Source organism: Corvus cornix, chromosome 4A (assembly GCF_000738735.6).
Source record: "Corvus cornix cornix isolate S_Up_H32 chromosome 4A, ASM73873v5, whole genome shotgun sequence".
In the NCBI taxonomy this organism is placed as follows: Eukaryota; Metazoa; Chordata; class Aves; order Passeriformes; family Corvidae; genus Corvus; species Corvus cornix.
The window spans coordinates 2,286,815-2,303,753 of record NC_047058.1 but is presented as its reverse complement, the minus strand read 5'-3'; the positions used below and the strand labels follow the sequence as shown (position 1 = coordinate 2,303,753).

General features: G+C 53.7%; 1 protein-coding gene across 1 annotated transcript in view; it reads right to left on the bottom strand.

The window, feature by feature from the left end:
- Positions 1–16,697, bottom strand: part of EDA (ectodysplasin A) — a 62,517-nt gene extending 45,820 nt beyond the window's left edge. The window contains exons 1-2 of the mRNA XM_039572223.1: positions 16,666–16,697; positions 15,923–16,424 (exon numbers count right to left, since the gene is read on the bottom strand). Of these exons, the coding sequence (XP_039428157.1) occupies positions 15,923–16,424; positions 16,666–16,697 (534 nt within the window). The remainder of the gene's footprint in view (positions 1–15,922; positions 16,425–16,665) is intronic.
- Between the last annotated feature and the right edge of the window lie 242 nt (positions 16,698–16,939).

The following is a 16,939-nucleotide window of genomic DNA, read 5'->3' as shown; positions in this document are numbered from 1 at the left end:
AAAGATCAGCATTCCAAAAACTGAAAAGAAGCAAATGCTGAGGGTTTCCACCCCTCATTCCAAACCCTTTCATGCTGGATTTGAGAGTTTTTCAGGGATTTCCAGCTATGTGCAGTGCAGGGGATGGGAATCGCCATTTCCAACCGAAGCGGCAGCAGCCGAGCCCGGGCACGAATAAAGAGGAGCAGGGAATGCTCATCCCATTTCCCAGGCAGCTCCCAGAGGACAACACAGCAACACAGAGCTCAGAGCCCCTCGGGTGCCCCCCACGAGCCTGAAGACAACGTGGGGCTGGAAGAGGCAAATCCTCAACCCCTGGGTGCCCCCCATCCCTCCCTGGGGCTGGAGATGCCCCACGGGGAAGGGGGCTCCGGAGGGACAGGGACATACAAAGAACAGCTCAGGAAGGACAGGGATGTACAAGGAACGGCCCAGGAAGGACAGGGACACACATGGAAAGTTTCCACATCTGCTCCCACAGCCCAGGCACATCCAGCAGCTCCCACTCCCTCCAAACCCCGGCATGGGGGGCACCCCAATCCCTGGGCACCCCTGGAAAGCCACCAGGCACCACATTCCCTGCTCTGCTCCCTCCAGCTTGGCAGGTTGCACGTATCCCTGTGCTTCTACACAGCTCAAAATCTGCTTTGTTAGGGGTTTGGGGTTGGTGGTTTTTTGGTTTTGAGGGTTTTTTTTAATACTATGTTTAAAGTTGTATATTGTTCCAAGGTTTCCTTGTTTCATGTCATTGTTTGTTACTGTGTTTGAAAGTTGGCACATATTTGTTCAATTAAAGATTTATTTGCACTATTTGTTGAATAAAGATTATTCTTGCTAAAAGCTAAATAAAGTTTCATAAAAACTCACACGTCCCATAAACAAAATACAATGTCCTTTCCAAAAAAGCGTTGCACAAAACATTTCAAAATCACTCAATTCATTAGACAATAAATCCACACACAAAATAACCAGGCCTTGCCAGAATACATCATAAAATCTCATTACAACACTTTCAGGCCGGGGCTTCAAAGCAGGAACACAAAGGCTCCACCAACCCCTCGGCCTTGAAAAATCGCCGGCGGCGTGGCCGGAGCGAGTCCCTGGCACCTCCCGAAAGCTTTGGCACCTCCAGCAGCACCCATGGATGCCAAATCCCTGCCTCCCGGCCGCTCCGGGTGGCTCCCAGCCAGCGGGCCCCGCCCCATCCCATGGCCCCAGCGTGGTCGGAGTGGGGGTCCTGGGCATCACACTCCAGCTCTCCCAAACCACGGGAGCAGATGGAGAGCAAGGCTTCCCAAATTAGCACCACACCAGCCCCTCTCGGCACTAAAGCAACAGAAGGAGTTTCCAAACCTGTGGATCCATCCAGATCCCAGCTGGGACGGTCAATGACCATGTTGGTGACGGTGACAGTTGCGAGGTGAGAAATAAATCCTTGACGTTTGAGATGAGGTTTGGGGCAGAAAGTGCTGTTACAAAGCAGTTAGGGAATTCCAGCCATGGAAAAGCATCCCTGGACTCAGAATTGCTTCCAAAGGAAAATGGCAGCCCCGATGGTTTGGTTGGACCTGGCACCATGGCAAAGGCACCAGCAGCACTGGCCTTTGTTACCCCGAGGGCATCTCAGCCTGGCACAGAAGAGTACAGTGGCACTGCCACTGCCACCTGCTCATCACACCAAAACTAGGATCATGGAATATCCTGAGTTGGAAGGGACCCCCATGGATCACCAAGTCCAGCTCCTGGCCCTGCACAGACACCCCAACAATCCCACCCTGTGCATTCCTGGGAACATTGTCCAAATCCTCCTGGAGCTCTGGCAGCCTCAGGGCTGTGGCCATTCCCTGGGAAGCCTGGGCAGTGCCCGACAACCCTCTGGGGGAAGAACCATTTCCTAAAATCCAGCCTAAAGCAGTTTCAGGTAAACATTCTCTGCCCCCAAACCGAAGCTGTGCCATCACACACAATCCCTTGTCCCTGAGCAATCCAGGTCCCAGAGCACAGGAACATCCAGCTGTGAAAAACTGGCATTTCCATTTACAACTCCACAACACCTTGATTCTTCCCCCAACCAGAATCTGGACTTTGGAGAGGTTTTGGGGTTTGTTTCCCTGGGTTTAAGTGCTGAGGGCTCCCAGAGAGCAATGGCCATGCACCAGCTGCGCTCCCTCCGGCACAAATCCCAAACTTTATGGATGCACTTATCCACTCCCCTCCGAGCAACAGCTGTCCATGTGGATTTGGTTAGTTGGGAGCAGCTACTCCACAGCGGCGCTGGAAGAAGCCCCCTGAGCCCAGGAGCCCTCAGCAAGTCCCAAAGGAAAGGGAAGATGGAGCATGAAAAGTGATGGCAGTGCCCCAGCCTGGCCTGGCTGGGTGTGACAGAGCACCCAGGCTCTGCTGAGCAAGGAAAACTCTGGAATAACACTAGGAAGAACCTGCTGAGAGAGAGGGATGAGGCTATGGAATCGCTTTCCAAGAAAAATGGAAGCGGCGCTGGCTCTGCTGCCAAACAGCGAAGGGGAAATTCAGGAAAGGAGCACAAAAGGGGGGTGGGACGAGATGATCCTTAAGGCCCCTTTTGACCCAAACCATTCCGTGGTTCCACGATTAACAGAGACTACAGCACGGATGCCCCATCACCTGAAAACCCAGGACACATTTTCCACCTGGAAAAGCTCCCTGACTTCATTAAAATCAGCTGCTAAAGCTCACGCCACAGGAGGAAGGACAGGGACAAAGGCAGCCGAAGGACAAAGACCCTTGAAATGGGTCTTGGTGAGAAGATCCGAGGCACACAAAGGTTCACAGGGTTAAAACTCTGCTTTTTCCTGCCTTTTCAAGCACATAATCACTTGCTTTAGTTGCTAGAGATGCCTCCCTCCCAGTTCTTGGGGAATATATTGTCTCAGCAGGCAGAGGGGGATGAACTCATCATGGTTTCCCAATCCTGACCAGGGGCTCTGCGAGCTACTGGCAATACATATAATAAGTTATTATGCAAATAAAAACTGGACCCGGCCAAGGGAAATATGCTGGCTCTTCAAGTCCCATCTGCATCCCAGCAAGGATCTCAATGAACTTTAAAATCCTTATTGTCACCACAATGGGCAATATTATATTCTAGTTTGGATCTGTTCCTTCGGAGCATTAGCTCTCATTTGGAGATATTTTTAGATTTTCCTATCCCACTCCTCATTATGAAACACTGAGCTGCAGATTGATTTATTTCTTAAAAGCAAGTTGCTGTTTTCCCAATAACAGATTTAACAAATTTGTTCCACCTGTTCAGCTATGCTTCCAATGTCTTTTTTGTGGTTTCATTGAAGTTTTTTTTAATCCAAACCTCAAAGCCTCTAAACTCAGCATTAAAAGACAAGCTCAGCATCATCACTACCACTCACAATTCAAATGCTGCTCCAAATTACTGCAAGCTTTCATTTGTAAGTCGATACAGACACCAAGATTATGGAGCTTAATGGCTGTGGGCACAAACACACGCTCTTCCAAGGGCATTCTCCTACTGGAAATCCTGCCTTGGTGGAGCAGGGACTCGCTGCCTCAGCCCCTCCATCCTCCTCCCTCACCCCAGCTGACCCCAGCCCCCGATGGCAAACAGAGCTACTGAAACAGAAATTAAATCATCCTGTATATTAAATACTCCTATATTCACCAGAGCCCCTCCAGTCCAGTGTTTTCCATCATTTTATGGAGGAAGCTGTGGCTGCCCCATGCCTGGAAGGGTCCAAGGCCAGGCTGGAGCAACATGGGATAGTGGAAGGTGTCCCTGCCCATGGGAAGGGGATGCTCCCATCTTGACCCACCCCACTGCTTCTAAGAACAGTTCATTTGCTTGAACAACCTCTTTTTGTGCAGCCTTAATTCACAAGTGACCATGAGAGAAGTCTCAAAAGAATAATTTTTAGCTCTCCCAAACCATTCCTCGGCAAATATTTTAGGAGCAAGATTTCAGGGCAGCGATTTCCTGGTGGGTGACGGGAATGCACAGGTGTGCACAAGAGCTGGCCAAAAATTCTGCTTCATTTATGTGCAAATGGTTCCGTTACGGAGATTTCAGGGGGAAAGAAGAAAACAAGGATCCTGCAGGGAATAACCCAAGTTCTTCCAAACTGAGCATGTCAGCACTGTGCAGTGATAGCAGAAACCTGAGAATAATCATGGAATCATTCAGGTTGGAAAAGCCCTCTGAGATCGAGTCCAACCATTCCCCCAGCACTGCCCATGTGCCCAGGTGCCACATCCAGCTGTTAAATCCCGCCAGGGATGGGGACTCCACCACTCCTGTGCCAGGGCTGCACAGCCCTTTCCATGCAAGGTGTCCCTTGAAGCCTCTCGACCAACAAAGCCCAACCCTGCTGATCTTCCACAGATGCAACAATCGGCACCTCCTGAGCAGCCTGACAGGTTCCCCTTCCCCATGGACAACAACTCTGTCAGATCTTGGCGGAAAAACCCACGAGGGGCCCAAACTCAGCCAGCCCAACGAGCAATTCCTGATCTCCAACACGAGCAGCGCAATTCTCTGGATGTAAAGATAAACTGAGTGACTCTTCATCCTCCTGCAACTCCAGCTGCCACACACATCTCCACTGGCTCCCAGTCAACAAAGCTCCTTAAATCACTCACCCTGTGGGGTGAAGCCATGGCTACACCAAGCCCAGCTGAACCAACCAACCTAAAAGCCGCCACAACAGAAGCTGCCGGGGACACAGGACCAACAGGGCATCGCAGAGAACATGGCCAATCTCTTCCATCTCTAAACCACCATAAATTTTCCCCACAGAAGTTCAAGATCTTCAAACCCAGAGAAGTGGCCTTAAAAAAACCCCAAACATCCAAGCAATTGCCCTGGGTTTTGTTCCATCTCAGGCGCCCGTCAGGCTGACACGTCCCAACACGAGAGCCCAGAGGCCAAAAGGGACACGGGGACATCCAGCTCAGCCACGGCTCCTCCTGCTCTCAGACCTCTCCCCGGAGCACAATTCCCACCACAACCAACCTCTTTATCAGCAGGAACATTTCAGTTGGGTCCCTTTCGGGGTAAGACCAAAAGTAGAGACCAGGGAAGGCAGATTTCTGGAGCAGCAATAATTCCAGCTCTGTTCTGGGGACGGCGGGCATATTTCATGGGAAGATGTCAGCTCCTCACATTTAATGCTGACGCTGTCATTTGCCCTTCAGCGAGAAGAAAGGCATGTAAGCAACACAAACCAAACTGAAATTTCCCCATTGCAAAGCATTCCTGCCAGGAATCACAATCCCAGTGTCATGTTTCTTATGCCCTTCCTTCCACAATAGCCCTTGAAGGCCGCACTTCCAAAGTTTTATTGCTCAGAATTCCACATGCCAGAGTTCACAGAGCATCCTGGACACCCTCTGGACCAGTTTCAGGCCAGTGCCTTTCTGTATCAGAGTGAACTCAAGGGGAGCAGCTGGATCAGGACCAACATTACCACTTTGTTCCTGATGTTTTGTGTCTAAGTTCCCCCGTGTCTCACAAATGCGGTTTTCCTTCATTCTCCAAACACACACAACGACCAGGACACAGGGGCTGGTGGATGAACACGGGACACAACACCCTCACAGAGACATTTATTCCCATTTAATTCCCCTTTATTACCATTTAATAATACTTCAGACCAATTCCAGCCCCAGCACAAGGGGAAGCGCAGCTGGGGTGGGGGCTGAGATGACTTTTGGGGTCCCAGGCTGCCCTTCCCACAGTCAATTTTTACTGCCCAACCCAAATGTTCTCCTTTAGTTGTTTCTAACCTACCTCTTCACCAGCCTCTAAGAGCCTCACAGAAGTTAAAAGTTAAAACCCTTCCAACACCAGTGTTTTTAAAACTCTGATTCAGGCACTATCTCACCACACTTGGCTTCGCTCCAATTAACCCCTAAATGCCAAGGAGTCAAACAAAAAGCAAAAATCATTTATCTCCAAGCTGCATCTGCTGACAAACCCCGAAGTGGGGTTTTTGTTGCTATTGTTCTCCAGGTTTGGGCTTTTTGAGCACTTCATGATAAGAAAATTGTTCGGTAAATATGTCAGGAGCCCTTCCCTGTCAGCCGTCATCGCCTCAGGGTGTGATTGCTGTTCACAGACATCAAAATTTTTGCTATTTGCCAGATTTCAGAGAGCAAACTTGGATCCCCTGGGAGATACCTGGCGCTGCTCGTGTGCACCAGCAGCAGGAATTTTTAACTCCTTCAGTACCTGATGCACTTGAAGCCACACGGGATCTTCACAGGGATCTGACTGAAGGGTGGCTGCTCCAACCACCCCATGAACCCTCATTAGCAGAATTATCATTTATAAATTGGGGTTTCAGCATCTTCAGAGATGGGAAAAAAATTTTGAGTCAGAAGGGCCCAAGAGAGAAGCTCATGGTCAGCAAGGTGGGCGGACACCAGCCCAGGGGTCTCTGGGAATCTTCCCCTGAACCCATCTGCACAAATCCAGGCTCAGAAAGCCTTTTTTAGAAACAAGCTCTTAAATATTCCAGCCCAAATCCCCCTGGTCCAACATTTAGGTACCAGACGAGAAGAACTTGAGTTATTCCCAGCTTAACGTGACACCCAGCCCTCACCTCAGCAATGGGATTGCAGAGGGACCCCACAGCCCCCGTGTGAGGTGCTGCTGTCTGGAATGGGGTGAGGATGGAGGGAAGGGGATGAAAGCATCGCTGGGAACCCCAAATTGCAGATCACTTCCAAACAGCCCAGTTATTCTGAAAAGCAGGAGAAAAGCTGCCCAGCAGCGTAGGGAGGAAAGAGTTGACAGCTCCTTGCTACATCCAGCGTCATTTTCCTTGGCAAATCCAGGCTGTTGTTGGAAACGTGTGCCAGACGCCGGGATCGGAGCTGAGCCTGCAGGAGCAGTGCTTGGGATTTAACACTTGGAAGACCTCAGCTTCCCAGAGCTCGTCCTGCAGCTCCATCCCAGCCAGGACTCGGACACAGCACGTCTGGAGTTGCCCAAGGACACAGCACATCTGGAGTTGCCCAAGCCCCGAAGCTGCATAGGGGAGTGTGAACGACCTGCCGAGCACCTGTGTTTGAAGTGAAACCCTGCTTTTATTAGGAATGTACTGGCTCCCAGCATTCCTGGCATTGGCACAGGGATTCTCCTGCCCCTCTGCTGCTGGTGCTGAGCCCAAAATAAGAACCAGCCCCTGGAGACACGCGGGAGATGCACCAGACCGAGTCTGCAGTGCTGGATTCCATACAGGGGATCCAGGGATTACATCAGACAGCATTCCTGCGGGTGCTGAGCATGGAGGCTCTCCCATCTCCTAAGCAAAACCCACGCTGCCAGCAAAAGGTTGGGTTTTTCTCTTGGTTTCAGCATCTCACCACACACAGAGGCCAAGCTCAGCTGAGCCAGGATTAGTGCTGAGCTCCCAAGGCTCAGATGAAGCTTTCAGTTCAAGGACTTTTCCTGCACACATTCCCTTTCCAGAGAATGAACCCCAGGATGGGTTGGGTGAGAAGGGACCTTAAAGCCCATCCCATCCCACCACCTGCCATGGGCAGGGACACCTTCCACCAGCCCAGAGTGTTCCAAGACCCTTCCAACCTGGCTTTGGACACTTCCAGGAATGGAACAGCCACAGAACCCGTGCCAGGGCCTCACCACCCTCAGAGGGAAGGATTCCTTCCCAATACCCAATCTAATTCAACCCTCTTAGTTTAAACCTGTCACCCCTTGTCCTTTCACCACCATGTCCTGCACAGCCCAGGAATCCGTGCAGGAGCCGTGTTCTGAGCCAGAAAAACTCCTGTCAACAACATAAGAAAACCCCAAGTTGGCAGTAAAGATAATGCCCAAAAGAAGATTTAATAATCCTTTAAAACTGACAATTAACAGCTTTGAACTTTGCCTTCCTGCCCCCCCTAGAAGAAAAACCTCCTTTTGACCTTAAAAATCTGCCAGAATTTACACTGACAGCACACAGAGGTAATTCCTGGTGGCTTCCCTTGCCCTTGGATGGGATCTCCCCTCTTCCCAGCAAGAGTTAACACCCCAGACAGACGGAGCAAGCACCAACAAGCCCATCCACAGCCCCAAGGCAGCCAGCTACTCACTGAGTTCATTATCACTCAAAAGATACAAACAGCTGCAGTAGAAAACCCAACTCTTTCCTTCATCCTGCTCTCTAAATGCACCTCATCAGCTGCCCATCCAGCGATTCCTTGTTTGATCCCATTTTCCTGCCATAGGTTACGTTTTATGGGAAAACGTGAGAATTCAAGTTTTCCAGGCAGAGCCTTCCTGCAGCCACAGGAACAGCAGCAACTGCAGTGAAAAATTAAAATAAACCCCTCATTTTTGAGTCTGAACTGTTCCATCCTCTTGGGCTGGCAACAGTTCCAGCTGCCAGCTTTAAATGCCTTATCCTATTTTCTTATCCCATGGGAAAATTAGAATAAAGTGCTGGTTAAGGGTAGCTCAGCAACTTGTTTGCAAAGTTGAAGGAAATAATTGCTCCAAAATGATTTCCTGGATTAATTTCACAGAGCCCAGCACGTGGAGAGGACTGGAAGAATCACAGAGGTCTGTTTAGGCCATTAGTGCCTGCCCCACATCCCTGGCCCCACACTTCCCTGGGAAACCCGGGGAAAGCCACTGCTGCCTCATGGATCAGAAAATATAAGGAAGAATTCAAATATTTAGTTATTTTTAGAAAATATAAATATTATTATCAAGTAAGAATGACATTAAAAAATTGGTATTTGATTTTTTTTTCCTGGACAGGGCACTCTGATCTTCTCAACTCTCTGGGAAGGAATGCCAGCATTATCCAATTAGAATAACAAATGGAAAAGGGAGAAGAAACAACAGGGAAGATGCCCTGAGAAGCTGTGGTTGCCCCATCCTTGGAAGTGTCCAAGGCCAGGCTGGAACAACCTGGGATAGTGGAAGGTGTCCCTGCCCATGGGCAGGGGATGGAATGGGATGAGCTTTAAGGTCCTTTCCCACCCAAACCACGCTGGGATTCCGGGATTAAGCAGCACAATGGGGTCTGTGCAGGACAACCCGACACAGCAGCTCCCCAACCCTCCCACCTGCAGGTAATTTACACCCACAAAGCCTGTACCTACTCCCAGGTGGATTTTACTTCCAGTGCCAGCTCATGGAACACCGTCCCTGTCTCCCCCCTCCGAGTGCTTTGTGCCTGGGGAGAAAGCCCAGAGGTGACAGGAATTGCAAAGAGTGATTAAAGGACAAAGGCGACACTCAGGGACAGCACCCCGCTGGCCCGGCACGGGATTTAACCCTGGTGTCACACAGGGATGCGATTTAACCCCTGGGACACCAGGAGGGGAGCCAGGAGGGGTCTGAGCTCCCAAGGGCCAAGCCAGAGGCAGCTCTGGCAGGAGGCGACTCTTCCCCAGCCCTCTCCTCCTCCTCCCTCCTGGGAGCATCCAGCAGCTCCCAGCCATTGTGGCCATGCCCTGCCACAGCAGCAGTGACCTCAGCCCCGTGCAGCACAAAGAACCCCTTGCACTCTCCACCACGGCAAAGCCACATCCACAAAGTCACTGCCACAAAGCCACCGAGCAAGCGGCTCCCACCACGGCAAAGCCACGGAACATGGACCCTCTCCATGGACACAAACCCGCACACGATGGACGTGGACCCTCACATCATGGAGCACAGACCATCCCCACACCCCACAAACCCTCCCCATGGACATGGACCCTCACACCAGGGACACAGACCATCCCCACACCCCACAAACCCTCCCCATGGACATGGACCCTCACACCAGGGACACAGACCATCCCCACACCCCACAGACATGGACCCTCACACCAGGGACACAGACCATCCCCACACCCCACAGACATGGACCCTCACACCAGGGACACAGACCATCCCCACACCCCACAAACCCTCCCCATGGACATGGACCCTCACACCAGGGACACAGACCATCCCCACACCCCACAAACCCTCCCCATGGACATGGACCCTCACACCAGGGACACAGACCATCCCCACACCCCACAAACCCTCCCCATGGACACGGACCCTCACACCAAGGACACAGACCATCCCCACACCCTCCCCATGGACACGGACCCTCACACCATGGAACACGGACCATCCCCACACCCTCCCCACAGACATGGACCCTCACACCAGGGACACAGACCATCCCCACACCCCACAGACATGGACCCTCACACCAGGGACACAGACCATCCCCACACCCCACAGACATGGACCCTCACACCAGGGACACAGACCATCCCCACACCCTCCCCACAGACATGGACCCTCACACCAGGGACACAGACCATCCCCACACCCCACGGACATGGACCCTCACACCAGGCACACAAACCCTCACCACACGATGCCACCTCATGTCACGCAATGCCTGTGGCTGCAAAGCCACACAACTCAACCCCACACTGTGCAATGAACCCCAAACCTGACGGGATCCTTCCAATTCAGCAGATCCTGGGATTCTACTGCAAGAGCCATCCCCAAGGAGCGCATCTCAGCTCCATCCCCAGAGCTGAGGTGCGGCCAGGCAGGAGGATGCCGGCAATTCCATTTGGAAGATGTTACAGGGCTGGCACCCCATCAGCGGGGTCCTGCATCATTAGGACTTTGCACTTACAACAGCGTTTCATTTGGGCTTGGGGAAAGAGCTCGTTTCCATCCACACCCATCTGGGAGTGATTATTCCCGCTGTAGTAGCATCCAGGCCCGACTGGCATCGGCACCATTAGCACACAAACCCAGAGTTTAACGAGAGAGTGCTTACCACTGCAACCGCCCCATAAAGGCTCTTAACCACAGCAAAACTGCAGCCAAATCTCCCACTTAACCACGGCAAAAGTGCAGCCAAATCTCCCACTTAACCACGGTAAAACTGCAGCCAAATCTCCCACTTAACCACGGTAAAAATCGCATCCAAACCTCCCTGTAATTCCACGTTCGTGCACAATGGATCCTGACAGATTACACCTCTTCAGAGACACACTTCCCACTTACTCACTGCACGGAGTTTACTCAGTGCTTCGCATCCCCCAAACCCCCCACGGACCGGTACCTTCTGCAGCCAGACACCTCTAAAAATAACAACCTCCCCAAGTGTTGAAAGATATTAAAATATAAAGCCATTAACATATAATAAGACTGGAATGAGAGCTCCGCATGCTCTGAAGCTCTCAGGGTTTGGCTTCCAGTCAAGAAAAATATATTGGATTAGTCTGAGAGCAAAATTAGGGTGGTGTGCAGTTTAATTAGCATTACAAGACACTACATGTGTATGGGAGAGCAGAGAAGATTTATGTTATTATGTGGTAAGAAAAATAATGTTAAAAGGTTAAAATAATATGGGGTTGATACAGCACTATTTACTCTGGGGTTAAGGGGAAGATAACTTTGGAATGCCACTGAATGCTGTTAAAAACCCAGGTTTGAGGGTTCGCCAGGGAACTCATCGAAAAATTGTGGAAAAACCCTGCAATTTGCTCACGGATCAGTCAAACACTTACTCTGGCAACAACATTCTCCGTCAAGGAACTCAGTAAGTGCTGATAAAACATCCTGGTCCTCACACAAAGTCACAGTTTTTATCCTTCATGGAATGAGCAGAAAATAGAAATAAAGGAACGCCAGCTCAGCTGTGGAAGAGACTGGGGAGCAGAAGGAAAGGCACCCTTGCAGCACCATAAATCTGGGAATAAGGACTTTGGGAAAGTCCTGATTGAGTTGAAGATGCCCCTGCCCGTGGCAGAGGGTTTGGACTCGATAGCCTTGAGAGGTCGCCTCCAACCCAAACCCTTCTGTGATTCCTCAGCTCCCAAGGACCAGCTGGGCTGTTCCCACACAGCCAAAGGTTTCTCCTCAAACCAGGAATTCACCCAACAGGACACGAAGGGATGCACCTCCAGCCCTCGGGAAGAGCTCCCGTTGTATTTAATTTCCCAAGGGATGCAGCACATCCCGCAGCCACTGCCACGCTCCTGCCACTCTGCAGCATCTCAACAGGAGGAGTTCTGGACTGAAGCCAAATTTTGCATGGAATATTCATAGGCACAGCAGCAGGAATATGAGAATTTGAGTTGTGAATGAAGGTAACCAGAGCCTGACATTTGCCACAGAGCTCTGCTGGCTCCCTTTATTGCCCTCTGAGAACTTCCTCCAGCTACAAGCACGGCCACAAAGTGGAATTTGAGAGAAAACCCACCATGAGGCACAGCCCTAATCACCATCTTTCCTCTGCACACACCCAGCCTTTCCCTAACCCGGGATCAGAGCGCCTGAAATCCCAACACATGGGCCCTGAACAGGGATTTAAAGGTCCGAGCCCACAGAACCCTGTGCTTCTCCAGGAGCAGCCTTTCCAGCACGAGCTCTGCTCAAAGCTTTCAGCACGTTGGGCAGGTTTCAGCTGGGATACAGGAACCAGACACAGGGATGAGGACGCATGGATGAGCTCCAGGTATGCTCAGGGCGGGAGAAGCCTCTGAAGCAGCTTCAACACTTTTAGAGCCTTTGTGCCAATCACACCAAGTGCTGTCTCCTATTCTGGAGCCAGAATTGACAAAAAAGGGCAAAATAACTACAGTTTCACAGTGGTGAGGGAAAAGAAAGGAAGAAATTCCCCCCTGTGAGGGCAGTGAGGCCCTGGCACAGGGTGCCCAGAGAAGCTGTGGCTGCCCCATCCCTGGAAGTGTCCAAGGCCAGGTTGGACGGGGCTTGGAGCAACCTGGGACAGTGGGAGGTGTCCCTGCCCATGGCAGGGGGTGTCACTGGATGGGCTTTGAGATCCCTTTGAACCCAAACCATTCTGGGATTCCATGAAGGCAATGCCCAGGTCAGGAATGCCGATGTGGGCACTGCTCCAAAGTGGGAACATCCCTTGTTAAAAACGTGCAAAGTGGAGACTGAGAACAGACACCTTGGCACCGGGAAGGTGAAATGCCAGCAAGCAAATTGCTGCTCAGCACATTTTTTTGGATGACTCAGCAGCTCCTCTCCCTCCCCCCACCAGCTGCAAGTGCCTCCACAATTAGTTTGACAAAACAGACGGCATTTGATCCAATTCCCAGGCTTTGGCAGTTTTTATCCCCATCTTGGGACACTCTCAGGGCACTCACTTCACCCAGCATTGGCCAAAACCCAAGTTTTGGTAGAAATGTGGCACGACATGGATTTAGTTGGAAAAAAAGCATGGGAATGATGCTCTGCACAGCTCAAATATAGCAAGGATGATTGGATGATTTTTTGACAGCAAAACACGATTTAATTTAGGCCCAAACCCCTCTAAAGGGACACAGTGTCCTGATGTGGATCTCTGCGAGCAGAGCCCGCCTGACAGAATCCCTCTCCCATCCCACAGCACACCCATCCGGAGGAATTATTTGGATTTTATACCACCAGCCAAGGCTCCAGCACTCCCCATACCCTCTCTCACACCTCTGAGCCACTGAAGAGTCAACGAATTAAAGCAGCTCTAACAAACTCCTCATCTCACAGCCAACGTGGTGATGCAACACCCGGCGGGTTCTGGGACAAAGATGTGGAACTACAATGCCTCAACCTCTGCCATGAAAATCTGCCCTTCTATCCCAAATGAGTTACATATTTGGATACCCTGTGAGATAGGGAAGCGGGGCGTTATCGAGCTGCCAAATCTCACTCCTGTCATGAGGTCATTTCTGGCACGCAGCCAGGTGAGGTTTCAGCCAAAATCTCAGCACTGACCATCGCTCCCCATCCTTTCCCCCACACTCCTCTTCCTCCTGCCTCAGGTCAGGAAGGGGGGGGGGGGAAGAAAATAATTTAAAAATAAAGAAAAATGGGTCAGGAAGAGGAGTATCTTTTGGGTTTAAATCAGCTTGTACAATCACAACACACACAGTCAGCACTCGGCCTCTTCACCGAGGACACCTCAGCAGCTGAAGGACTTTTGAGGGCCCACATGACAATGGCCATTGGGACGTCGGGTCCCCCTCAAATGAACCCTGACTCTGACCATGGTCCCCAGGAAAGAAATGCCATTGATCACATCTCTTGAATTAATTATTTAGTAATTTTGGCCTAATTTATGCAACCATCACATGTATGGGATCACACTTTGGGTTTATCAGCAGTGCAGTTTAGAAAAGCTGCCAGGAACCCCACTCGTACCCCAAAGCTTGATGATAACTTGCTAAATAAAGCTGTTTGCAAAGCCCTCGTTTCACTGCTTTAATCACTGAAGGGATGCACCCACAACACCCCAGGACACCCAAAGTGCTTGTTTTAGCTGCACATCGACTCAAGGCAGAAAATCAGCGAGAAACGGGTGAGCAGCACCACTAAAAATCCCATTAATCACACGTTGTCACAGCAGCAGTTCCCAACCAGAGTGGCTCGGGACGCTCAGCCTTCCTTCCCCATGTCCCTACTACCACCAAACTCTCTCTCCAATCCAACTGCTTCAATGTGCCCCAAAGAATATTTCATCTCAAGCCTGACAGGCCAGATGTAGAATAAAGAAATAAATAATTAGCGTTACCTTATCTGGAGTCCGTCAGCTGCAGCGAGCGACGCTCGGAGCTCCGTCCGCATCCAGAGACAAATTATCTAACGCTGTAATTTATGAATGCCTCAAGTATTTGCCCTGGTATTTCATTATACACTCGCTGGAAAGAAGAGCTCGAAAGCCTAAACAGATCCAGCACGATAACATGAAAGGCACTCCAGCCGCGCGCTATTCCAAGACAACCCAGGAATCCCAGCACGACATCAAACTGCTCCGGCTCCCTCTGTGTTGACACGGCTCGAGGGGCAGCGAGGGGAGAGCGCAGAGCGATGACCCGGGAGCTCGGCTTCCCTCCGGTTCAACGCTGAACTTGGATTTATGATGGGAAGCTGCGGGATCCAGGCAGCGAAGGAAGCGCAAGCCCGGCTTTCCCGGGGGCAGCCGAGGCCGGCGCGGCGGAACGGCTCCCGCTGCCAAGTGGGAGGAAGAGTTCCAAACTCGCCGCTTTATCAAAGCTATTTTTGTCCTTCCCCCCACACACTGATAACCAGCGAGGCGAGGACCGCTGGGGTGCCGAGGCAGGGCTTGGCATCTCCCCCGAAACCCCGCTGCGACTCCGCGGCAAAGCCACCCGGCACCTTGGGGGAGCGGGCCATCCGCTCGGGAGGCTCGGAGGGGAGGAAACTCCTTCCTCCAGCTTATCCTGCTCGCAGCGAGGTTTCGTGCCTGGAAAAAATGAGCTAAGTTTGCGAGCGGAGGCCCCAGCTCCGCTCCGGCTCTCCCAGAGGCTCTCGAGACAGGCGACCCCCCCAGGGGCTGGGGACACCGGCGGGGACAACCGGGAGGCTGCTGCCCACCTGTCCTGCGCAGGCTGAGGAGCTGCTGCGGGGGGGACACTGAGGCATCACCCAAAAGATGTACCTGGGTTGGGGGAGAGTTGAAATCACGAACCCAGTGCAGAGGAGGAAGGGAGGGGAGCGAGCGGAGGCCGTGCGGGACCGGGACCCAGCGCCCACGGCGGGTGCGGGGCCGAGCCGTGCGGGGCTCCCCGGCCGCAGCACCCCGCGCCCGGGGGGTCCCCGCAAAGGCCGGGGCAGAGCCGCTGCCCCCGGCCAAGGCTGGGCTGTCGGGACACACGGCGGGTCTGTCGCGATAGGGAGACGGCGGGCAGCAGGTGGAGCGCAGGCTGCCCCGCAGCCCGTCACCCCAGCCCCGGCGAGCTCCCCCCACCCTTCACCCCCGCACCGCGAGCTCGGGGCTCTCCCCCTTTTTCCACCAAAACACCCCCGAGGGGCCGTTCCGAAGCGTCCCGGGGCGCGACACCCGAGCGCGGGGATGGAGCCGGGGGATGGCCCCGAGCAGCGCAGAGCCCCCGCGGTCCCCCCGCCCCCGGCCGGACCCACCTGCTGGCGCCGCTCCGCGCCCTCGGCCGCGCGCTGCGGGCGGCCCCCGGCCGGGGCTCCGGGCGCTGCCGCCGTCCCGTCCCGGCGCGGCGGGGCCGCGGGCTGCGGGCCGCGGTCGCGGCGGAGCTCGGAGCGCAGCTCCAGGTAACAGCCCAGCGTCAGGACGTGCAGCGCCAGCGACAGCGCGAAGAAGCCGAGGAAGAGCCGCCAGCTGCCGCCGCCACCGCCGCAGGCGCAGCCGCGGGGAGCCGGCGCCCGCCGCCCTGCGCTCCGCGCCCATGGTGCGCTCGGGCGGAGCGGCGCGGAGCGGCCCCAGCGCTGCTGCTCCCGGGGCGCGCCGGGCACCGCGGGCTGCGCGGCCGGGCCGCCAGCGCCCCGCCAGGGGGCGGGGCCGGGCCGCGAACGGGGCGGGGCGGGGCGGGAGAGGGGCGGGGCTCGGCCGCGGCAGCGCCGCCTCAGCGCCCGGCCGGGGGGCGGGGCCCGGAGCGGGCAGGGGCGGGGGCTGGGCGGCGGCAGCGGCACCGCGGGGCGGGGTTATGTAAATGATAGGGCGGGGTCACCCTGGCGCGGAGCCACGCCCCGCTGCGTGTCCTGCGATCCCGATCCCCGTCCCGATCCCGATCCCTGTCCCTGTCACCCTGGTGATGGGTGGGCCCGTGCTCAGTGCGGTGCAGGAGGGCCCCGTCCCGATTCCGGCTCAGGTCCCAGTCCCGGTCCTGATCGCAGTCCCTGTCCCGGCCCACATCCCCGTCCCGATCCCAATCCCGGTGCGCATGGACCCGATCCCGGTCCCGGTGACCGCAGTCTCGCCAGTCTCTGTCTCTGCAGCCAGCGGAGGATGCCAAACGCCACCGACCCCGGGCACGGGCAGCGCTGTCTCCGCTCTGCCGGGGACACGGCCGAGCACGCTGTGCCCAGGGGTCTGCTGTGTTTTGAGGCGGCTGTCGCTGTCTTCTCCAGCTTTTTAAAGATTCATTCTCAGTGCTGGAAACTAATGGAAGGTGGAAAACAGCCTGG